Here is a 25,481-nt window from a genome sequence, read left to right as displayed (position 1 = left end):
ACTCCAAAGATCATACTTTTCATTTTAATTACTAATATGCTATGTCAAATTATGAGAATAATTTGGAGCATAATACTAGAGGTTATAGTAGGTTTAATAGAATGGCTTTAAAAAGAAGTTAATCAGGTTACCTTATATGAACCTCAAAACAAGCAAACTGATTTCTTTTTTTTAAATTATTGCAGGTAACAACCTCATACTTAAAATTTCCCATGAATACATAAAAATTCTTCCACTTACCAGAAAGACCTGGTTGGCACTTTCACTAAGAGTTGAGTCATCTGGGCTGTCAACAGGTGTCTGACGTGTAAACTTTGAATCAAATTGACTCACATCCTCTTCAGATTGCTTTATAAAAACAAAATGGTTAGAAAATGGTTAATAGTGTATACTTACATCAAACAAATATGTTGCAAGCTCTAAGTAGAGCTTTTGCAAAAGTTCACTGTAATAAAATCATAAGTCTAGTTGGGTGCTGTTGGCTCACACCTAATCCTAGCTACTCAAGAGGCTGAGATCTGAGGATCCAGACTCAAAAGCTAGTGAGACTCTTATCTCCAATTAACCAGCAGAAAACCAGAAGTAGAGCTGTGGCTCAAGTGGCTGAGCTCTCACCTTGACCTGAAGAACTCAGGAACAGTACCCAGGCCCAGAGTTCAAGCCCCACAACTGACCACCCCCCCCAAAAAAAAATCATAAGTCTTAGAAAAACCAGAAGTCTTTTTTTAAAAAGCAGGTGGAAAATATCAATAATCTATGTATCTATCTGTATTTATATATTTTCTGCTTATGGAAGAATTCCAGCTAATAGAGAAAAAAAATAAGTAACAGAATAAGACCATTTTACAAATCCTTAATGAAATCACAGAACTAGATTAGTCTCATTACTACTGAGATTTTGGGCCTGGTAATTGTTACAGAAAATTGTCCTGTGCTGGTCCCTTATGCCCCAGATACTAAGTAGCTACCCCTCCTATAATTCTTTTTTTTTGTTGTTGGTCATAGGGGTTGAACTCAGGGTCTGGGCACTGTTCCTGAGCTCTTTTGCTCAAGGCTAGAGCTCTCCAACTTTGCACCATAGTGCCACTTTCAGTTTTCTTCACTTTGCTGCTCAAGCTGGCTTTGAACGGTGATCCTCAGATCTCAGCCTCCTGAGTAGCTAGGATTACAGGCATGAGCCACTAGGGCCTGGAATGTAATTCTTGACATTCAAAATGTCTGCAAACAATGTCACTGGTGGCTCACACCTGTAACCCTAGCTACTCAGGAGGCTGAGATCTGAGGATCACAGTTCAAAGCTAACCCTGAGCAGGAAAGCCCATGAGACTCTTATCTCCAATTAACCACCAGAAAACCAGAAGTAGTACTGTGGCTCGAGTACCAGTAGCACTATGGCTCAAAGTGGTAGAGCACTCACCTTGAGCTGAAGAGCTGAGGGACAGCACCCAAGCTGAGTTCAAGCCCCATGACTGACAAAAAAAAAAGTGTGCCAGGCACCAGTGGCTCATTCCTGTAATCCTAGCTAGTCAGGAGGAAGAGATCTGAGGATCACAGTTCAAAGCCAGCCTGGGCAGGAAAGTCTGTGGGACTCTTTCTCCAATTAACCACCAGAAAACCCAAAGTGATACTGTGGCTCAAATGGTAAAACACTCATCTTGAGCTAAAGAGCTGAGGGACAGTGCCCAGGCCCAGAGTTCAAGCACCACCACCGACCAAAAAAAAAAAAAGAACTATGGATTTTGACCAATGTCTTGCCACCATCACTAGCTGATCACTGACTACTAACTAGTTGTATTTCTCACTAGAGAAATACATTTCAAAAATATTTCTCTAGTGAGAAATACAACTACACATTAGGCCTCTTTATCAAAATATCCAAAAGCAATATTTTAGCAGAGTACTGGTGGTTCCTATCTGTAATTCTACCTACTCAGATCTGAGGGAGCCAGTTTGAAGCCAGTCTGGACAGAAAAGTCCATGAGACTCTTATCTCCAATTAACCAGCAAAAAAAAAAAAAAAAATAGAAGTAGATGTGAGGCTCAAGTGGTAAAGAGTGACAGCCTTGAAAAAAGCAAGTGAGAGCTCAAAGTCCTGACTTCAAGCATCGATTCTGACACCAAAAAAAACCAACCAAAGAAACAAAAACAACACACACACACACACACACACACTTGGGAAAAACAGGATTGGAAGTGTGGCTCAAGTAGCAGAGTATCACCCTAGCAAAAGCAAGGGCTTGCAGCATGGTTCAAGTGGTTTAGCACTTGCCTAGCAAGTGTGAGGTCTTGGGTCCAAACTACACACACGCACGCACGCACGCAGCACGCATACGCATACACACACACACACACACACACACACACACACACACACCAAACTACACACACGCACGCACGCACGCAGCACACACACACACACACACACACACACACACACACACACACACACACACACACACACACACACACACACACACACACACACACACACACACACACACACACACACACACACACACACACACACAATAGTTTAATTAGAACCAAATCAAGACCGAAATCTACCTACCAGGTTTATTGCTTGGTTGTGCTCAAAACTAGCACCCTACCACATGAGCCACAGCTCCACTTTCAGCTTTCTTGGTGGCTAAGTGGAAATAAGAATCTCCTAAGTTTTCCTGTCCAGGCTGTCTTAGAACCATGGTCCTCAGATCTCAGCCTCCTGAGTAGCTAAGATTATAGGCATGAGCCACCAGCTCCAGCTCTACCTACCAGTTTTTGAAAATAAAAGTAACAGATGAACATGGTCAATGACATATGGAAGTAAGATTAGCAAAGTCAAACTGTGAGGCATTCTTCAGGACAGAAGATCTGAGAGGGTAAGAAACAATTGGAAAATTGGTCAACCTTTTATGACAATAGCATAGTCGTTATGATGGTTCAGACAGATGACCTGGCTACTTTTTTTTTTTTTTTTGTCAGTCCTGGGGCTTGAACTCAGGGCCTGGGCACTGTTCTTGAGCTTCTTTTGCTCAAGGCTAGCACTCTAACACCTAAGCCACAGTGCTACTTCTGGCTTTTTCTGTTTGTGTGGTACTGAGGAATCAAACCTAGGGCTTCATGCATACTAGGCAAGCACTCTACCCCTGAGCCACCTTCCCAGCCCCGAGAATGTGTCTTTATTTGGAAAGGATGACTGCAGATGAAATTACTAAACATGAAGTGATAGAATACATCAAATCTGGTTTTTCTGAGACTCTCTTGTTTACTTTTGTGATACGGGGGGACAGAGGTATTGACCTCAGAGCATGTACTTGCTAAGCCGGTACTCTACCCTGGAGTAACATCTCTTCAGTCCTATTTTACACTAGTCTCACTTTTGTCAGACTTATGCCTGGATGGCAATCCTTCTGTTTTATGCTTCCCACTGTACCTGAAATGGTAAGTTTATGACCCTATATACAGCTTCTTTGAGATGAAGTCTCATGAACTTTTTTTTTTTTTTGGTCGGTTGTGAGGTTTGAACTCTGGGCCTGGATGCTGTTGTTCCTGAGCTCTTCAGCTCAAGGCTCACACGCTACCACTTGAGCCACAGCGTCACTTCTGGTTCTCTGGTGGTTAATTGGAAATAAGAGTCTCACGGACTTTCCTTGCCTGGGCTGGCTTTCAACCACAATCCCCAGCCTCCTGAGTAGCTAGGATTATAGGTGTGAGCCACCAGCGCCCAAGCTTCACGAACTTTTAATTTTGCCCAGGATGACCTGAACTATGAGCCTCACTGCAACTCCATCTCTGCCTCCCACACAGCTAGGGTAACAGGTGTACACCACTATGCCCAGCTATTAGTATAAAGGAGGTCTTGCAAACTTTTTCTGGTTTGGCTTCAAATCATGATCTTCTTAGCCAGGTACCAGTGGAGTTCATGCCTGTAATCCTATCTACTCAGGAGGCTGAGATCTGAAGATGGTGGCTCAAACCCAGTTGGGGTAGGGAAGTACATGAGACTATTTCCAATTAGCCACCAAAAAGTGGAGGTAGTACTCAAGCAGTAGAGCACTTACCTCAAGCAAAAAAAAATCTCAAGAATAGTTCAAGCTCCAGGACTGGCAAACAACAACAACAAAACATAATCTTGACATCAACTTCCTGAGTAGCTAGGATTATAGAATGTGACCACTGTGCTGGGCTTCTGAGACTTCTTAACCTAAAAAACTTTACCAGAGCCAGCCACTGGCGGCTCGTGCCCATAATCCTAGCTATTCAGGAGGTTGAGATGTGAGGATTGTGCTTGGAGCCAGCCTAGTCAGGAAAGTCACTGAGAATCCTTATCTCCAATTAGCTACCAAAAAAGCCAGAAGTGAAACTGGCTCAAGTGACAGGGTACTAGCCTTGAGCACAAAAACTCAAAGACAGCGCCAGGATCAGTACAAAAAAAAATTACTGCCGGGCGCTGGTGGCTCACGCCTGTAATCCTAGCTACTCAGGAGGCTGAGATCTGAGGATCGCGGTTCAAAGCCAGCCCGGGCAGGAGAGACCGTGAGACTCCTATCTCCAATAAACCACCAGAAAACCGGAAGTGGCGCTGTAGCTCAAGTGGTAGAGCGCTCGCCTTGAGCTGAAGAGCTGAGGGACAGCGCCCAGGCCCAGAGTTCAAGCCCCACGACCGACAAAAAAAAAAAAAAAAAAAAAAAATTACTAGTTCACTAAAATTATGTTTTCACATACACATACCAACAGAGGCTTAAAAGGGGGCTCCACCTTCCGAGCTAGAAGTTCTTCCCAGTTAATGTGTCTGAAAAATGGGTGAGCCTAGGAAAAAAGGATGGAAGAAAAATTACAAGGAATAGACTGCTGAAATGACAACCATACTTTTGAAGTTATAAATCACAAAATAAGACAAACTTATAAACAATTACATATAATCCTCATAAGCAAGTAAAATTAGTAATATCTTTTCCCAAAACGCCAAATGTGCCAATCCCTACTTGAACTTCTCCAGCATCCCCAGGACCAGCTCCAAGACGAGAAGCAGCATTCCTTTTCAGCAGCTTTAGGGAGGAAAAAAAGCACTGATAAAGACCTTTAGACAAGCTGGGCACTGGTGGCTTATGCCTGTAATCCTAGCTACTCAGGAGGCTGAGATCTGAGGATTGCAGTTCAAAGTCAGCCTGGGTAGGAAAGTCCATTACTTTTATCTCTAATTAACCACCAGAAAGCATGCATGAAGCCCTGGGTTTTATTCCTCAGCACCACATAAACGGAAAAAGCCAAAAGTGAAGCTGTGGCTCAAGTGGTAGAGCACTAGCCTTGAACAAAAAAGTTCAGAGACAGTGCCCAGGCCCTGAGTTCAAGCCCTATGACTAACCAAAAAAATAAATAACTAACTTTAATGAAGCTGTTTTTTTTTCTACATATACTTTGTTCATCTATTCTGTCTTTAAAAATGCAATGAACTCTTACAAAATGCTTCAGAACAAAAACAATACCTTTAAATTTTTAAATTTTTATTAAGTAGTTGTACAAAGAGGTTACAATTCCCTAAGTAAGGTTATAAGTATAATGCATCTTGATCAATGTCACCGCTTTCTTTGTTCTACACCACTATGCCCCTCTTACCCAATCTTTAAATTTTTACTTTGTGTTTAAAACTGCAGGTTCAATTGGATGCTGGTGGCTCCTAACTGTAATCCAAGCTACTCAGAGATTGGGATGCATGAGGTTCCTGGTCACCTTGGTCAAAAAGTTAGTCAGATTCCCATCTCAACCAAAAATATGTGCCTGTCACTTCAACTATGTGAAAAGCATAATAAGAAGGATGGCAGGCAAGGTTAGCTGGGTAGAAATTCAAGCAATTTTATTTAAAAAACTAATAATAACTAAAGAATAAAGTACTAGGAGTATAGGTCAAGTGGCAGAGCAACTGTCTAACAAGGCCCTGAGAGTTCAAGTACTGCCACAAATAAATAAATAAATTGCAAACTGGACACTGGTGGTTGATACCTTGCAATCCTAGCTACTCAGGAGGCTCAGATCTGAGGATTACAGTTCAAAGCCAGCCCCAGAAGGAAAAGTCCATGATACTCTTATCTTCAATTAATCACTAACTACTAGAAGTGGGGCTGTGGTTCAAGTGTTAGAATGCTTGAGCAAAAAAATTCAGGGACAGAACTCAGGCCCTGAATTCAAGTCCCAGTGCTGGCAAGCACACACACCAATTTACATACTTTGTGTATTTCAGTCCTGGGGCTTGAACTGAGCACTATGGATGAGGTTTTGTGCTCAAGACTAGGGCTCTACAACTTAAGCCACAGCTCTTCTTCTAGCTTTTTTGATGGTTAATTGGAGATAAGAGTCTCAACTGTCTTGACCAGGGGGGCTTTGAACCATGATCTCAGATCTCAGCCTCCCAAGTAGCTAGAATTATAGGTTATAGGTGTGAGCCACCAGCACTCAGGTGCAGGTTTTTGTTGTTGTTGTTTGTTCAATATATAGCTACGAGATTCTCTATTAAAAATATATTTTTAAAAAAATATTTTATACTTATATATAAAATATTTTATATTTATATATATATTTATTTATATTACAGTTTATATACTGGGTGCTCATTTAAAGAACCTACCTTTTTAAGGAGATCTCTAGCTTCTTGTGTGAGGTAGGGAGGCAAATTAAGTTTACATTTGAGGATTTTGTCAATTGTTTTCTTTCTATTCTCCCCAGTGAAAGGAGGCTAAAGGTAGAAAAGAATGAGGACAATTAGGATCTAAAACACAAATTTAATAGTGTTATCTATTTCAATGTATTCAGATCAGACATGCTTGCTGTGAATTGAGCTAATTAACAAAGAACTGTAGCTGGGCGCCGGTGCCTCACGCCTATAATCCTAACTACTCAGGAGGCTGAGATCTGAGGATCAAGGTTCAAAGCCCCAGGACTGACCAAAAAAAACAAACCCAAAAACAAAAACAAAAACAAAAACAAGGAACTGTAATTTTTTTTTGGGGGGGTGGGTCAGTCATGGGACTTGAACTCTGGGCCTAAGTGCTGTCCCTCAGCTCTTGAGCTCAAGGCTAGCACTCTACCATTTGAGCCACAACAACACTTCTGGCTTTTTCTGCTTACGTGGTACTGAGGAATTGAACCCAGGGTCTTCTGCATGCCAGACAAGCATTAAACCACTGAGCCACCTTCCCAGCCCTATCTATTTCTATTATAAATATCAGCAATCAATAACCAGCTAGGAATTGTAGTTTTTAAGCATTGGTAGAGAGGAATTAGCAATTCCTGGTTTCTATTTACCAGGCATTATGATTTCAAGAGGACTGTGATATTGTTTTCATTTTTCCTTTTTTAGATAAGTGTATTATTTATCCTCTATTGCACACAACTGCCAGGACATAGATTATTTAAGTAAAAAATGGTTTTTTGGGTTCTTTTTGGGTCCAGTCGTGGGGCCTGAACGCTAGGCCTGGGCGCTGTCCCTCAGCTCTTCACTTCAAGGCTAGCATTCTACCACTTGGGCCACAGCTCCACTTCTGGCTTTTTTTTCCTGCTTACGTGGTGCTGAGGAATCAAACCCAGCCTCATGCATGCAAGGCAAGCCCTCTACCACTGAGCCACCTTCCCAGCCCGAAAAAAAATGTTTTTAAGCTTAGTTTGATGGTTTATGCCTATAATCCCAGCTACTTAGGAGGCAGAAACAAGATCCTGGGGCTGGGAAGGTGGCTCAGTGGTAGAGCGCTTGCCTTGCATGCATGAGGTCCTGGGTTCGATTCATCAGCACCAAATAAGCAAAAAGAAAAAAGCCAGAAGTGGCGCTGTGGCTCAAGTGGTAGAGCGCTAGCCTTGAGCTTAAGAGCTAAGGGACAGTGCCCAGGCCCAGAGTTCAGGTCCCACGACTGGACCCCCCCCCCAAAAAAAAAAAGAAAGTATGTCCAATAAACCAGTAAAGAGCTAGAAACAGAGCTGAGGCTCAAGTGGTAGAGTGCTAGCTCTGAGCAAAAACTAAGGAAGCCAGGCGCCGGTGGCTCACGCCTGTAATCCTAGCTACTTAGGAGGCAGAGATCTGAGTATCACAGCTCAAAGCCAGCCCTGGCAGGAAAGACCGTGAGACTCTTATCTCCAATTAACCACCTTATTTCAAATTTTAGTACTACCAAAAAGAAGGGGGTAGGGGACAAAATACAGTCAAAGGGCTGGGGGTGTATTCAAGTGGCAGAGAGTGTGCCTAGCATAGTATGAGACCTTGGGTTCAATTCCCATATAATCATAACACAATATAAGTAGTAAATTGTTGATAAGTCTTTATGACTTTGATAGTAACTGTTTCGGCAACGTTTTCTTTTCTTTTTTTTTTTTTTTTTTTTTGGCAACGGTTTCAAAAAGTACAGGAAAGATCTCTTGCTATAGTAGTTTAACAATTACTCAGTACAGAATACATGCAGGTTTTAACAGTGCACCTACTGCTCCAGTCAGCATGTCATACATTAATGCTCCCAAACTCCACCAATCCACAGCACGATTGTGGCCACTTCTCATCAAGATTTCTGGGGCCCTACAATGAGAAAAAGTTACCTCAAAATGTACCCAATTGCATTTTATCCGAATTAAGATATTAAAAACAAAAATAAGTTCAAGCCCCAGAAAAAATAAAAACACAAAAAAATAAAACAAAAAGGTAACTAAAAAACAGTACAGGAAGTATACTACTGAAAATTAAACCAGGTAAAAGGTATGACCCCCCAAACCAGGTATATTTCTTTTAACATGTAGCTCACATGTATTCTATTGTTCCACAAAATGTGTGTGTGACTGTTCCATCATGAATAGATTCTTTGCATAGTCCAAAGTCAGTTAGTTTCACATGACCTATAATGAAAAATTACAGAATGATTATTCTGAGAATTTAAGTATGTGCAGTGTTTGAACATATGTGACAATAACCTATCATTCCATTTAAATTTTCCTGTCTTCAGCTTTATTCTTGATATCAAGAACTAACTAGGATACATATTTAAGGATAAAAGTAATTCTTTAAGGCCCGAAGAGTCACCTTTTGCCAGTGATACAACCTATCTACTAAGTCTTTTTTTTTTTTCCAAGCCCACTTCTGGGGCTTGAACTCAGGGCCTAGGAACTATCTCTGAGCTTCTTTTTTCTTAAGGTTAGCACTCTACCAATTGAGCCACAGCACCATTTCTGGCGTTTTCTGTTTATGTGGTACAAGGAATTGAACCCAGGGTTTCATGCATGCTAGCCATTAAGCCGCATTCCCAGCCCTCTACTAAGTCTTAAATAGAGAAAAAAGTAATATAGCTGGTCTGAGGCTCTAACTTTACATAAATGCAGAATCTTCTTTCATTCTGAGAATGAAATGTCCTTGGAAAGCTGCATTTTTAAGTCTGGTATAAGATATAGATAGATAGATAGATAGGTAGGTAGATATAGATATATGTATATATTGCAGTCTACTATTTATTTTGTATGTGTGTCAGTCCTGGGGTTTGAACTCAGGGTCTGGGCACTGTCCTTAGCTTTTTATTTTTATTTTTTATTTTTTGAGGGGGGAAGGTTTGTCATGGGCCTGGGCACTTTCAGCTCTTCAGCTCAAGGTTAATGCTCAACCACCTGAACCACAGCGCCAATTCCAGCTTTTTCTATTTATGTGGTGCTGAGGAATGGAACCCAGGGCTTCATACATGGGAGGCAAACACTCTACCACTGAGCCACCTTCCCAGCCCCTGTACTTAGCTTTTTTACTCAAGGCTAGCATTCTACCATTTGAGCCACAGCTCCACTTCTGGGTTTTGGGTGGTTAATTGGAGATAAAGTCTAACAGACTTTCCTGTTTAAGTTGGGTTCAAAAAGTGATCCTCAGATCTCAGCTTCCTAAGAAGCTAGGATTACAGATATAAGCTACTGGCACCTGGAATATATTCTATTTTTAAATCAAAGTTCACAGAACTTCAAATATATAACTTTTGTCACAGTAAACTATAACTTGAGAGTTCTTACAATGATATAAGAAAGTACAATAAATACATTACTCTTCCCCTTGGTGGAAAGAAAGCTGCTTATGGCTAAATTCTACCATTTAAGGGAAATAGTGGAAGTGGGTGGATAATTATCTCTACGCCAGAAGGTGGAGCTCCATTTTCTGAAAGGTAACTTCTTGTCATTTGATTAACGAACAGTATCACACCAGGGGCCCTACTATTTTTAGTTATTTCAGAGAAAAGGCAATGTCCTACTGATTCAAGTATAAATATATACTACGTTTTGATAATGAGGAAGTATTACTTTTTCTTTCTTTTTTTTTGAGATGGTAGGTATCCCAGACAGCCTCAAACTTGAGATCCTCTTGCCTCTGCTTCCTGAGTGCTGCACTTTAGAATACTACCACAGTTGGCCATAATCTTTATTTTCATAAAACCACATGATACACTCAAGCTTAATGGATCAAAGAAATTTCCTATTCCATCCTTCTCTTATTCTACCTTTTGCCTTCGAATTCAGAAAGAGAATCCATGTATGGGGGTGAGGTATGGAGAAAAAGAGAGTTCTTCTTACAATAAATATACTTTGTTTATATTATCTTTCCTTAAAAAAAAAAATTAGGGGGCTGGCAATGTGGCTTAGTTGTAGGGTACTTGCCTAGCATGCATGAAGCCCTGGGTTCAATTCCTTAGTACCACATAAACTTTAGAAAAAGTCGGAAATGGCGCTGTGGCTCAGGTGGTAGAGTGCTAACCTTGAGCAAAAGAAGCTCAGGGACAGTTTCCAGGTTCTGCATTCAAGCCCCAGGACTGGCAAAAAAAAAAAAAAAATTAAAACTACTTGAATGTCTATAATTTTCTGCCTGAGTCTGAAAAAGTTACTACTTTATGGACTTATTTTGTTATCATCTAAGGCTCAACATACTGCTAGATACTCTAGTGTGGTGATTGCTCCTCAGGGGTCTGAGTGAAATGCAAATCCACCCATCCCAGATAACTATAGTATAAAACTATAGTACAAAGTGAGTTCTGTAGGCCTCATGTAGTGGTAATCAGGCTCACTTTTTGCTCTACCTGTAAGCTACACACAGTATTGGTCTCTCTGATGTTTATCGTCACAAACAAAAGAAACTATGCCTATAAAACATTTTATTTCCAAGGCTTTATCAGATAGTTCAATTTCAATCTTTTCTTTTTCCAGCATTAGTAAAGTTTATTAAGAAGTACTATTTGTCTATTTATGGGTTTTTGTTTTGTTTTTGCCAGTCCTTGGGCTTGAAGTCAGAACCTGGGCACTGTCCCTGAGCTTCTTTTGCTCAACGTTAGCACTCTATCTCTTGAGTCACAGTACCACTTCTGGATTTTTCTGTTTATGTGGTACTGAGCAATCGAACCCAGGGCTTCATGCATGCTAGGCAAGCACTCTGCCACTAAGCCACAGTCCCAGGCACTATTTATGCATTTTTATAATTAAAACTCAACTTATAAGCTGAGTGTGGTGGTACACATCTGAATCTTACCACTTGGGAGGCTGAGGCAGGAAGATTCTTAGTTCAAGGCCACCCTAGGCTTCAAAGTGAGTTCTAGACCAGCTTGAGCTGCAAAGTAAGACTCTAAACAAAACAAAACAAAAGAACTCCCACTCAATTAATACTGTTAAGACATACTTTTCAGGGCTAAGATGTGGCTAAGTGGTTAATCCCCAGTACCAAAGATACACATTTTTTTTGTATGTGCCAGTACTGAGGCTTGAACTCAGGGCCTAAGTGCTATTCCTTAGCTATTTCTGCTTGGGGTACTCCACCACTTAGCCACAGCTCTACTTCCAGCTTTTTGCTGGCTAACTGGAAACAAAAGACTTACTGACTTTCCTGCCCAGGCTGACTTGGAACTATAATCTTCAGATCTCAGCCTCCTGAGTAGCTGTGAGCTACTGGTCCTCAGCTCAATATACTTTTCAATTAAGGAATAAACCAAAGTTAATGTTTGGATTAGCATTTGGCTCAAGATATTTTATAAGAACAGAAGAACGAAAGAATGAAATAAAGAAAGAAGGAAAGAAAGGTACTCATGGCTAATACTTGTAATCTTAGCTACTCATTAGGCTGAGATCAAGAGGAACACAGTTCCAGAAGCCAGCTTGGGCAGAAAAGTCCTCCAGACTCCAACTGCAAAATAACCAGTTAAAAACCAGGCTGGAGGCATGATTCAAGTAGTAGAATACTAGCTGAGCAACAAGCTGAGCCAAGTTTGAAACGCTTGAGTTCAAATCCCAGCATGATCAAAAAAAGTAAAAAAAGAAAGGAAGAAAAGGTCTAAAGAGTGGCTACTCTCTCCAAGTCTGTTTAATTTTTTCAGTTGTAAGTAATATTATCAAATGCCTAAATAACATCAGCAAGTATTAATATGTATCAGTTCTGAAGGACAAAATGTATGGTAATAAGAGAAAAATATGAAGCCTTGAAAATGGCCATGACCTGTGTGGGAGGATATTAAGATGATTATTTACTACAGAATTGCTTATGACATATCTCCACCTTGGTGATTAAGCATGATGTTCTCCGGCTTCAGGTCTCTGTAGATGATCCCCTTTTGATGTAAATGCCCCAAAGCCATGGAGATTTCTGCCAAGTAAAAGCTGGAAACAAAAATGATTTCATAAAATTAAGAAAAGTAATCTACCCAAAGCAGATTATGTATGGAGCAAAATTCCTTGAAAGAAACAGACATGCACCAAAGACCAAATTAGTGGGGAGGGTGGGGAATGTGTGAGGAAAGAGATGGTACTAGATGCTACCAGAAGGCATGGGGAAATTGGTTTCACTTGGTTTAGTGAAACTATGTTTTACTTTGCCATTAGAATATACTATTCAAAACTGCAAATGTGTCTAGAATATACCAAACTATCATTGACCAAATTCTGTTCTGTCTGTGTAGGAATTAGGCCAACAGTCATTCAGATTAAAGCAAATTCCTCCCACCCACCCCCAACTTTAAAATCCCATAACATATAAGAACTTTATTATTCTCAGAGATCAAGTCTTGGTTTAAAAAGTTACCTTAAAACCTGACCCTTAGAATTCCATTCATCCCTTACTTAATACAGCTGTCTATAGACAGCTATGCCCACAGTATCTGCCCTCCCTCTTGCCAGCCAGCCCACAAACTATAGACTGTGTGACACTCAAATTTATCTACCTCAAAAGAATAAAGGGCTGAGTCAACCCTGTCTGGATTCGAAAAGCACAAGGCACTGCAATACTGGCTGCATAACAATGTTGCAATCCTGCAGATTACTCCAGGATGGAGAGGGTGTGTCCTAGAGGACTGAGGCAGTTTCACAGCCAGCAGGACCACAAACACAGCCTCCAACATGGCTCAGAGAGCCTCCTCCAAAAAAGGGCACTTCATCCCTAAGGCTCTTAAATGCAGCTTCTGTGTTAGAAAAGGCCTGAAATTAAACAATGAATGAAGTTTGGTAATTAAGATAGGAAAAACATTTAAGTGTTGTTTTCTATTCAATTAATGTGTAGGATTAACTAATTCATCATTACCCAATATTATCACTTTTTGAAAGGATGCACACATTTTTAATTTGAAGCAGATGTCCCATTATGAATAGAAGGGTAGATCCCAGCCTGGCTATATAGTCAACTACAGATGATATGTTCCCAGGCATATAAACTCCCCTAAAACTGGAAAGTCTTAAAATAAATAAATAGAAAGGAAGGAAGGAAGGAAGGAAGGAAGGAAGGAAGGAAGGAAGGAAGGAAGGAAGGAAGGAAGAAAGAAAGAAAGAGAGAAAGAAAGAAAGAAAGAAAGAAAGAAAGAAGAGATAGAGGAAAAAAAAGATTTCTGATACTTCTATTGCTCTACATACAAAGTTTTACCTGAAAACCACATTCACAAGAGCCAAGGCAGGCAGTTTACCAATTTGAGGGGGAAAAAAAGTCCCAAACAGAATGGTTGTTAGGACCAACTGTATGAAGAGCAATCCACCCAAAGTCTGGGGCAAAGGAATCACATGACCTCCAATAGCTGCCCAGTCCCAAAGCTATTTCTCCTCCTTGAAGTTCTGAATTACTGACTGGCTCCAATCAGTTTACTGATCATATGGCTGCCCACAGTGAGAATGGGACTTTGTTTTTAATTATATGAATTATTACCTGAAACCATGAAATCATAAAAAATTCACTCACCAGGCTGTGTCTTCCATAAATATTCCCTCTCTTTCTAACTGCATAAATAGTTCTCCTCCTGTAGAGAAAAGGAGGAGTCATTAGAAGTAATAACTTTTTATTTCCAATTCACTTATAATGATTTTGTGCTTGCCTTCTAACTATAATAAAAGATACTATTTCCTTAAAAAAAATCCCCCAAATTATGTTTTAAAACAAAATCTGCAACGTTACATTTTGAGCAGTATTATTATGGCACATATAAAGTTTGAAAACTAGAACTGGCTTGGAATTCTAGATTTCACATCTACAAACTTGAAAATATAGATTTCAGACCTTTAGCCTGAACAAGTATTTTGATTATAGCCTCTAACATTTTACTCTTAAGTAGAAAATTGATACTATACAATTAAACTATCCTAATTTTAGTGAATGCTAGCATTTCATATTTTCAGAATCCTTAAAGTGACTGTGATAAGCATGGCACAATTTGAGGATGAAGGTAAATAACAAAGGGCTATATTTAATTTAGTAATCTTAGAATCCAGGAGTCCATGATGATGTAGATAAATGAATAAATGCAATTTTTAAATGGGTCAGAAAGGAAAGCTCTTTAATACACTAGAATGCCAAGTAATAAATGAAGAAGGCATGATGGAATAAGAAAAATCATTTGCTAAACATCTCAGTTAATTATTACAGGCAAGAATCAATGGATGCCAAAACTAAATATGAAAGCTTGATGAGATGACATATTTAAAGAATTTCAAAGTATCTCCTTAAAAGATACTTATTAATTACAAAAGGAAGAAATTGGCAGATACCATCTAACACATATGACCAAAGTGAACATCACCAATAGTGGGACAAAAAATATAAATACCATGTACCTCCTGTTCTGAACACTGAAAAAGATACAATGACATTTCTATGATCTTGAACTTCAATCTAATCCTAAAGAAACATCAGATAAACCCAAGTTGATACATTCTACAAAATAACTGGCTAGCACTCCTTTTTTATTTTTATTTTTGATACCAGTTCTGGAACTTGAACACAGGTGCTGGGCACTGTATCTGAGCTTTTTTGTCCAAAACTAGCTCTCTACCAGTTGAACCACAGCTCTACTACTGACTTTTTGATGGTGTTTGGAAGTAAGAGTCACAATGACTTTCCTATCCAGATTGGCTTCAAATTGTTATCTTTAGATTTCAGCCTCCACAGCAGCTAAATTACATGTATGAGCCACCAGCACACAGAGACAAAGACAGAGAAACTGATCCACATTTTTTAAAAAACTAAGGAAATTCTTTTTAGTATGTGTGTGCCAGAACTCAGAGCTTTGAGTTCTTGCTTGGCTTTTGTGCTCATGCCTGAACTCTACCACTCGTAGAATGTTGAGTCTCAGAGTTATCTGTCCAGAGTAGCTTAGAAATGTGACTCTCAAGACATCAGTCTCCTGAGCAGCTGAGATTATAAGCAGGAACCATCAGCATCTGGCTTTATTTTTTGATAACTTTAGTACAATTATCTAAAAGATTGTCCTTGATTTTAGAAAGCCAGCACTGAGGTTTTTAAAAGCAAATGTCTGTATTGCTCTTAAAACAGTCTGGAAAATTATCTGAGTGTGTGTGTATAATATGCACATAATACATACATAGGCAGGGGCTGGGAAGGTGGCTCAGTGGTAGAGCGCTTGCTTTGCATGCATGAGGTCCTTGGTTCGATTCCTCAGCACCACATAAGCAGAAAAAAAAGCCGGAAGTGGCATTGTGGCTCAAGTGGTAGAGCGCTAGCCTTGAGCTGAAGAGCTGAGGGACAGCGCCCAGGCCCAGAGTTCAGACCCCACGACCGGACCCCCCCCCCCAAAAAAAAATCGTGTGTGTGTGTGTGTGTGTGTGTGTGTGTGTGTGTGCGCGTGCGTGTGTACACACATAGGCATAAAAAGGATGATGAAACAAGTGTAAAATGGTAGTATGTGGAGGATCTAGGTGAGCAGTATATGAGAATCCTTTGTAATATTCTTTTTGTTTATTAGAGGTAGGGTCTCACTATGTAATTAGGCTGGCCTCCTGACTCTTATCTACCAAGTGCTGGGATTACAGGTCACTATACTCAATTCTGTGCAGTAGGTGAAAGTTTTTTTATTTAAGTCTGAAATTTTATCAAAATAAAGTTACCAAAAAACTGTAGTCACAAAAAGTTGCAAAATTCCAGTTTTCTGTTCCATGTCATGAGCTATTTTGAAATATGTTTCTTAGAAATCTCAAGGGTGAGTCAGGTACCAGTGATTCAGGTCTATAATCCCAGCTACTCAGAAGGCTGAGATCTGAGGATCACAGTTGGAAGCCAGCCTAGGCAGTAAAATCTGTAAGACTCTTATATCCACAAAAACTACCCAAAAAACTGGAAGTGGTGCTGATCAAGTGGTAGAATACTAGCCTTCACACAAAAGCTCAGGGTCAGTCACCAAGCCCAGAGTTCAAACTGCAGAACCAGTACAGAAAAAAAGAAAGAAAGAAAAAAAAAAAAAAAGTATCTCAAGGGTGCTTGCTGAAAATATACTTGTGATTTAGAAATGGGAAGCAACAGGTTTCCAACAGGTGGTAAAATGTGGAAAATGTGATGATTCCTACATACCCTATCATTAAAACTACATTAAAAACACCTTTGTGGTGGGATGCTTGTGGCTCATGCCTGTAATCCTAGCTATTCAGGAGGCTGAGATCTGAGGACTGCAGTTTAAAGTTAGCCCCGGTAGGAAAGTCCCAAAGACTTTGATTCCAATTAATCACCAGAAAACTACTAGTGCACTGTGGCTCAAAGTAGTAGAACACTAGTCTTGAGCAAAAGAGCTCAGGGACAGTGCCAGGCCCCGAGTTCAAGTCCCACAAATGACAAAACAAAACTTCTTTGTGGAAAAATATAATTTCAAAACTTCGGTACGTTAATATTTTCAACAAGTTTTCTCACTTCAATTTAGAAATAAATGTATTAATAAATGTATATAATCTTACTCCAGCACAACTAATTATGTTTAAGTGGTTTATTACAAAGGGACTAACATTTTATAGGTAAGAAAACAATGGAGTTTCCTTCCTATTTGCAAACGTATTCACATCTGAATTCCTTACTTCACTGTGCTCATTAGTGCTAAGAATTATTTGATCACAATGGGAAAAGCATTTTTCCATTGGAAAACAATGGTTAGACCCAGTTTCTGGAGTAAATGTGAAATAGTTACACAAACTGTGTACTGACCACTGAGATACTCAAGGATGAGGTAGAGTTTTCCACCGGTCTGAAAGGCATAAATTAAATCCACAATGAAGGGATGCTTTACTTCCTCCAGAATATTCCGTTCTGCTTTTGTATGAGCTGTATCTTTAGCATTTCTTACTATCATTGCCTAAAGGAAAAGAGATGAGCTATAAGAACAAAATAGTGAACATTTTTATTCTGTAGAAACTGGAAAATCTATGTTGTGGCCTGACCAATACTGAATAGCACCCATTAGAAACTGAGATGGGGAAGTAGAAGATATTTGTTTCTTACCTAAAGTATTTGATTGTTTGGCAGTAAGCATGTAAATGAAAACCTAAAGACATATTTTCTAAGAAATCTGCAAGCAAATCGAGTTTATTCATATATTCACTAACTGTTAAGTATTTCCAGGCTCTGTGCCAACAAAGCAGAACTAACAGGAGGAGCACCCTATCTGTGGGGCCTAGAGTATAAGGGAAAAAGGTGAGTCAATGAAAGTGAGCACAGATCACTTTGAGTGAACTTCACCCAACCTGGCAAGAAGTTTTCCTCCAGGTACCTGAGCTGTATCTTGGAAAGATACAATGTAGAAGGAAACGAATAGAGACCTTCCAATGGAAAAAATGCTGAACAGGACATATCCAGGAAATCTACAAGCAGTTTAGTACGGTTTACAGTGGTTAAAGGTTGGAAAAATAAGCAGAGGCCAAGAAATGGAGGGGGTTAAACATCTAGGCAAAGTTACTGGAAATTTAGAGGCAAAAAAGAAATCTTGAGATGAGTATAGCAAATAACCTTTGGCTTTGAGAAAAACAGTGCTAGTAGCATCGTGGAATTTGAGAAGAAAATAGACTTAGAAAGCTAGCATAGGAGGGGGGCTGGGAATGTGGCTTAGTGGTAGAGTGCTTGCCTAGCATGCACGAAGCCCTGGCTTCGATTCCTCAGTACCACATAAACAGAGAAAGCTGGAAATGGTTCTGTGGCTCAAGTGGTAGAATGCTAGCCTTGAGCAAAAGAAAATCATCAGAGACAGTGCCCAGGCCCTGAGTTCAAGCCCCAGGACTAGAAGAAAAAAAAAAAAAAAGAAAGCTAGCATAGGAAAAAAGTAAGTAGGAGCATTTGTAAATGAGAAATCAAGGTAGAAAAATAAAAATGAAAGACTGAAGATTCATAATTTATACTTGTTGACTAACCAGATACAAGAAAAAATAATAAGCCAGGTACCAGTGGTTCATGCCTATAATTCTAACTATCAGGAGGCTGAGATCTGATGATCACAGTTCAAAGTCAGTCTGGGCAGAAAAATCTGTGAGACTCTCATCTCCAATTAACCATTAGAAAACCAGAAGTGGTGCTATGGCTCAAGTAGTAGAGTACTAGCCTTAAGCTAGAGCTCAGGGGCAGTGCCCAAGCCCAGAGTTCAAGCCCCATGACTGACAAAAAAAAAAAAAAAGAAAGAAAGAAATGATAGGTTGGTAATGTGGCTTAATGTAGAGTGCTTGCCTAACATGAGCCTTGAGCTCAGGGACTGTGCCCAGGGCCCCAGGACTGGCAAAGAAGGAAGAGGAGGAAGAGGAGGAGGGAGGGGGAATGTGGGAGGAGGGGGAGAAGGAAGAGGAAGAAGAGTAGAGGAGGAAGGGGAGGAGAGGGGGAGGAGGAGGAAAGGGGGAGGAAGGGGAAGAGGAGGAAGAGAGGGGGAGGGGGAGAAAGAAATGATAATACCCTGTTTCTGCGAAGTACACAATAGAATCATTTAACAACAGAATGGAAGTGGGGGCAAAAATGATTTTAAGATGACATACTTGTTAGGTTTTCAAAAAGAGGTAGCCGAGTTAGAACAGCACCATGCACGTGGTATTCAGGTAAGGGGTAAGTTTATTCAGTAGACCTGCTGGGACCAGGTCATGTTGGCACTCCACTGCGCTGGCAAAGAGGGCTTCTGGTCCTGGGCTAGGCCTTATCTAGGGTAGGGGTGGGGAAAGGTGTGGCCAGGTAAAGGGAGGTGGGACCAGGTAAGAGGAGGTAGGACCAGGTGGGAGAAAGGTATGGCCACATCAGATCCAGATGTGACCTCAGCGGATGCAGGTGTGACTTCTTCCAGGTGTCCCAGTTGCCTAGGTAACACAGGTACTGGGTGGGGTCTGCTTGCCATCCAGGAATGGACCTTACAATACTGTGTTGGATATGCTAAGTCTACATTCTAGGAAGTTACCTTGTGGTACACACCTCTAGTAATATGAAAGATACATACATAAGGTTATTAGTTGCAACATTATGTACAAAGTGAAGTGCTGGGGAAAAAAATTAAATGCCAGAAAAATGTTGTCTGAAGACCTACAGAAAATACAATATGTGCTGGGCGCTGTGGCTCACACCTGTAATCCTAGCTATTCAGGAGGCTAAGATCTGAGGATTGTGGTTCAAAGCCAGCCCTGGCAGGAAAATCCGTGAAACTCAAAACCAGAAGTGGTGCTGTAGCTCAAGTGATAGAGCGCTAAACTTGAGCTGAAGAGCTGAGGGACAGTGCTCAGCCCCAGAGTTCAAGCCCCACGACCGACCCCCAAAAAAAAAATTTGTAGGAAAATAAAACTATAAAAAGAACAATGAACACCTCTACAAAAGCAATATGCAAAACAGTAAATAGGAGCTGGGAAGGTGGCTCAGTAGTAGAGTGCTTGCCTTGTATGCATGAGGCCCTGGGTTCGATTCCTCAGCACCACCTAAGCAGAAAAAGCTGGAAGTGGCACTGTGGCTCAAGTGGTAGAGCGCTAGCCTTGAGCTGAAAAGCTGAGGGACAGCGCCCAGGCCCAGAGTTCAGGCCTCATGACAGACCAAAAAAAAAAAAAAAAGTAAATACAGACACATTTATAGTACATATATATGTGTATGTGTATGTGTGTATGTACATATATGTATATGTATAGATAGATAGCATGGTATCATTTATGCAAGTATGGAGAAATAAGAATACACATATGAGCTGTGTGAGCTCATGTAGCACATGCCTGTAAGCCTACCACCTGGAAAACTAAGGCAAGACGGTCAAGGATCGAGGTCAGACTGGAGAATATAGTGAGATATCTTAAAAAATATGTGTGTGGGGCTGGGAAGGTGGCTCAGTGGTAGAGCGCTTGCCTTGTATGCCTGAGCTTCCTAGGTTCTATTGCTCAGCACCAAAAAGAAAAAAGCTGAAGTGGCGCTGTGGCTCAAGTGGTAGAGCATTAGCCTTGAGCTGAAGAGCTCAGGGACAGTACCCAGGCTCAAGCCCAGAGTTCAAAAGGAATTGGAGATTATAAATGTTCTCAATAGTACTCCACAGGTTTGTGTGGTTTCTGCCAGCATTGCTTAGTAGTTGAGATACAGGAATAAAGCTGGTTCAAATTAAGACATGCTTTGACAAGGTCAAAGGGGCTAGCAAATGAATAATATGGCAGATCATACTGATTAGGCTGATTAAAAAAAAATTTAACAGGGCTGGGAAGGTGGCTCAGTGGTAGAGCGCTTGCCTTGCATGCCTGAGGCCCTGGGTTCGATTCCTCAGCACCACATAAGCAAAAAGAAAAAAGCCGGAAGTGGCGCTGTGGCTCAAGTGGTAGAGCGCTAGCCTTGAGCTGAAGAGCTGAGGGACAGTGCCCAGGCCCAGAGTTCAGGCCCCACGACCGGACCCAAAAAAAAAAAAAAATTTAACAGTTTAAGAATTTGGTGTGGAAGTAAAAGCAGAGGAATTGGTATCATCAAAGAATTAACAGGCTAGGTTATTGGTGATGTCTGTAATACAAAGACAGTGAAGATATCTATGATGATAAGACTTGGACATGGACATGGAGGGAAAAGACTGAATTAGGTACTGAAGTCTTCATAAATTTGAAGAAAAAAAAAAAGGAAATGGGGTAGACAAACATGGGAAGTAGGGACAGGAAGATTATAGGCTTACTTCTCAAAGGAGAAATGGGTTTCTCAAAGGGCACACAAGTAATTTTAAGATTAAATTTATTCATTCTTTCTTTGAATGATACAACATTTCTCTTATGATGGCTGTTCAGTGTTTTTTTTTTCAACATTCTACCATGAGTCAATACCCAAATGGGACCTTTCCTATGAAAAGTATATAATCTGGTTATGTCTAGGCAGATGTGAACAACTCACTTAAGAAAATGGGACATAAGCTTCCCCTCCAATTTAATCTTTAATCCTGGAAAGAAGTATATTCATTCTTCCTACATTCTCAGGTCAGGGAGGGTAGTATTTTTGTTTCCAGAATAATTAAAACAGAAGGAACTCAAAAGAAGAGCATACTGTCATCTCATCTAGGGATTCAGAAATTAAAATGCACTTCACTTTTTTTTCTTGTCTTTTTTATGCCAGTACTAGGGCTTGAATTTAGGGCCAGAGTGCTATTGCCTTTTTTTTTGCTCAAGGCTGGTACTCTACCACTTGAGCTACACTTCCACTTCTAGCTTTTTACTGGCTAATTAGGCATAAGAGTCTCATAAACTTTTTTGCTTGGACTGGCTTCAAACCTCAGATTTAGCCTCTTAAGTACCTAGGATTACAGGCATGAGTCATTGGTACCTGACTGCTTTCATTACTTTTGCTGCAAGCTTGTTTGAGGACAGCAAGGAAGAATAGAGTATCTGATCCTCTAACCAAGCTTAGGGCAAGTACCGTAAGTGTAAGAAGATTTTGCTTTGGCTCAGACAGGAGTGATGACACTTAGCAGTAATTAAGATTTCCTAGTATGTACTTTACCACTATTAGTGAACAAAAAACCAACATCTTTTTTTTCCCCCCTGGTCATAGGACCTGAACTCTGATCCTGGACATTATCCCTCAGCTCTTCAGCTCAAGGTTAACGTTCTACCTCTTGAACCACAGTGACACTTCCAGCTTTTTCTGCTTATGTAGTGCTGAGGAATCAAACCCAGGGCCTCATGCATGCAAGGCAAGCACTATACCACTGAGCCACCTTCCCAGCCCAACATCTTCTTTTTCACTAAAGGTATTTGTGCCAGGAACATATTTCACTATGGTTTAATTGATGATTAATATAAGGCAACCCAGGTATCAGATATGTAATCGGTTACTTAAGAATCTTGAATAGTACTTTAATTCTAGTACTCAGGATGCTGAGGCAGGAGGATAGACAGCTCAAGAGGCTAAAACAAGCCACCCATAAACTGGGCACTGGTGGCTCATGCCTGATTTCTGAGGATAACAGTTCAAAACCAGCCTGGCCCCTCTGTATGGTATTTTCACAATAAGAAAACTTACTTTAAAAAAAACCAGCCTGGACAGGAAAGACTGTGATACTCTTATCTCAAATTAGCCACCAGAAAACCAAAAGTGGCTTGAAGTGGTAGAATGCTAGCCTTGAGCACAAGCATCTCAGGGACAGCAACCAGACCCTGAGTTCTATCCCCACCATTGACAAAAAAAAAAGAAGAAGAAGAAAAGAGAACAGCAACTCAGAAGAGAGAAACATTTCATACGCAAAGAAAAACATTAAAGAGGGCTGGGAAGGTGGTTCAGTGGTAGAGTGCTTGCCTTGCATGCATGAGGCCCTGGGTTCGATTCCTTGGCACCACATAAGCAGGAAAAGCCGGAAGTAGTGCTGTGGCTCAAGTGGTAGACTGCTAGCCCTGAGCTGAAGGACAATGCCCAGGCCCAGAGTTCATGCCCACAACCGAGAAAGAAAGAAAGAGAGAGAGAGAAAGAAAGAAAGAAAGAAAGAAAGGAAGGAAGGAAGGAAGGAAGGAAGGAAGGAAGGAAGGAAGGAAGGAAGGAAGGAAGAAAGGAAGAAACCAACCCTCAAAGGGGGCCAAGCGACTATAGCTCACATCTGTAATCCTAGCTACTCAGGAGGCTGAGATCTGAGGATCACTGTTCAAAGCCAGCTGGGGCAGGAAAGTCCGTGAGACTCTTATCACCAATAAACTACTAGAAAACCAGAAGTGCCGCTGTGGCTCAAGCAGTAGAGAGCTCACCTTGAGCTGAAGAGCATAGGGACAGTGCCCAAGCCCAGAGTTCAAGCCCCACGGCTGACAAAAAAAAAAACTCGAAGGGGGCTGAGGATGTAGCTCAGTAGTATAGTACTTGCCTAACATGTACAAAGCTCTGGGGTCAATGTCCAGCCCCATCACTCTTAACATTCATACATGCATGCACACAATCAAGTATAAAATTCTAATAAATGGTCAAATATGGAATATGTGTTTGTATGTGTGTATATATGCATGTATACATACATATGTATACATATGTCAGAATTTTTATTTTCACAAACCTTTTCTCAGGAGCTACAAGCAGATCATTACCATATCAAGGAAACGACATAAGAAAGAGAAAAACATGAAATCTCAAAACAGGATCCAGTATTGAAGGAGCCAAGATTTTAGGGACAATGGTTAAGGATAGGTCTAAAGGAACTCCATTCCTAGAGAGCTATAAGCTCAGATAAGAATGGAGGAACAAAAGATTCCTAAAAAGAGACCTCTAGCAAAATAAATGAAACTGACAGATAATCTAATAAGTCTGACTAAAAAACATGAGACAGGTGTTTTTAAGAGTTGTTGGAGGGGCTGGGAAGGTGGCTCAGTGGTAGAGCGCTTGCCTTGCATGCATGAAGCCCTGGGTTCGATTCCTCAGCACCACATAAGAAAAAAGCCGGAAGTGGCACTGTGGCTCAAGTGGTGGAGTGCTAGCCTTGAGCTGAAGAGCTGAGGGACAGCGCCCAGGCCCAGAGTTCAGGTCCCACGACCGGACCCAAAAAAAAAAAAAAAGAGTTGTTGGAAAGTGTGAGACGATAATAGACCCAATGACAACAAACCAAAATAAGAGGGAAGAGAAAAAGGAGAATAAGAGATTAAAACCCTTAATTTTCATAATAGGAGCCCAACACATCATTCTAAAACTGCTGAACCCAGCAGTAACTATGTATGTTTATTACTTAAAAATATGGAGACTGAACAGCTAAAAGAATTACCTGGGGGGAGGAGGGAGAAGATGGGAAGGAATGGTAAGGGAAAACAAAGGAGGAGGCAACAATGCTTGATAAGAAATGTACTCATTACCTTGCCCATGTAATTGTAACCCCTCTGTACGGTATTTTCACAATTTAAAAAAAAAAAGAGAGAAGAAAAAAAAAGAATTACCTCAGAGGACAATTAAAAATACTCTCTATATGCTCACAATACAGAAATAACAGAAATAAAGCAGGAATAAAAATGCAATATATGTCACATTCTAAGAAGATAACTGTTAGAAAAAAAATTTTTGTGTGTGCTGGTACTGAGATTTGTACTCAGGATGCAGGTACTCTACCACCTGATCTATGCTGCTAGTCCTTTTTATCTTTTATAGTGCTGGAAATTGAACCCAATGCTTCAGGTATGCTAAGCATGCACTCTACTAGTGAGTTACAACAACAGTCCCCATAAACACATTTTTAAAATTTTATGCTAAATTTTTACAGTAATTAAGAAGAGAAGAATCACCTTTTTAAGCACCTTCATGGCAAATATTTTTCCAGTATTTGCTCCTGTTACTTTTCTTACTTGAAAAACCTAGATAAAGAAATAAGTGTTTTTGTATTATTAACAGGCAAACTATGTAGGTCATACTATCTTAATTCATAAGATATATATAATATGATAGACTTTATTATAAAAACTAGCACCATACAAGACTAAACTCAAAAATGACCAGCTTCAGAAACATTTTTTTATTTATGTTTTTTTTTTTTGTTTTTTTGTCGGTCATGGGGCTTGAACTCTGGGCTCAGGCGCTGTCTCTGCACTCTTCAGCTCAAGGCGAGCGTTCTACAGCGCCCTACCACTTGAGCCACAGTACCACTTCCCGCTTTCTGGTGGTTTATGGTTTTCTGGTGGTTTATTGCAGATAAGTGTCTCACAGACTTTCCTTGCCTGGGCTGGATTTGAACCATGATCCTCAGATCTCAGCCTCCTGAGTAGCTGGATTACAGGCATGAGCCACCAACGTCCAGCTAGAAACATATTTTTAAATTTACTAGTGTAGTCTAGCAAAT

At 40.4% G+C, this 25,481-nt stretch overlaps 1 protein-coding gene across 4 annotated transcripts in view; it reads right to left on the bottom strand.

Annotated features, from left to right (window-relative positions):
* Nucleotides 1-25,481, bottom strand: part of Rps6kb1 (ribosomal protein S6 kinase B1) — a 57,346-nt gene that overhangs the window by 17,232 nt on the left and 14,633 nt on the right. For 2 of the 4 annotated variants that reach the window (XM_070027059.1, XM_070027056.1), the window contains exons 4-13: nucleotides 24,931-24,999; nucleotides 17,435-17,582; nucleotides 14,195-14,252; nucleotides 12,533-12,633; nucleotides 8,778-8,868; nucleotides 8,464-8,554; nucleotides 6,623-6,730; nucleotides 4,986-5,048; nucleotides 4,732-4,809; nucleotides 241-348 (exon numbers count right to left, since the gene is read on the bottom strand). In XM_070027059.1, coding sequence (XP_069883160.1) covers nucleotides 241-348; nucleotides 4,732-4,809; nucleotides 4,986-5,048; nucleotides 6,623-6,730; nucleotides 8,464-8,554; nucleotides 8,778-8,868; nucleotides 12,533-12,633; nucleotides 14,195-14,252; nucleotides 17,435-17,582; nucleotides 24,931-24,999 — 915 coding nt within the window. Of the gene's footprint in view, nucleotides 1-240; nucleotides 349-4,731; nucleotides 4,810-4,985; nucleotides 5,049-6,622; nucleotides 6,731-8,463; nucleotides 8,555-8,777; nucleotides 8,869-12,532; nucleotides 12,634-13,294; nucleotides 13,447-14,194; nucleotides 14,253-17,434; nucleotides 17,583-24,930; nucleotides 25,000-25,481 lie in introns of those variants that run through there. The other 2 variants (XM_070027057.1, XM_070027060.1) reach the window with 2 other exon arrangements.

The sequence above is a fragment of the Dipodomys merriami genome, unplaced genomic scaffold (genome assembly GCF_024711535.1).
Source record: "Dipodomys merriami isolate MVZ:Mamm:240054 unplaced genomic scaffold, mDipMer1.0.p SCAF_19, whole genome shotgun sequence".
Classification (NCBI taxonomy): Eukaryota; Metazoa; Chordata; class Mammalia; order Rodentia; family Heteromyidae; genus Dipodomys; species Dipodomys merriami.
This window is presented reverse-complemented; position numbering and strand designations above follow the sequence as displayed.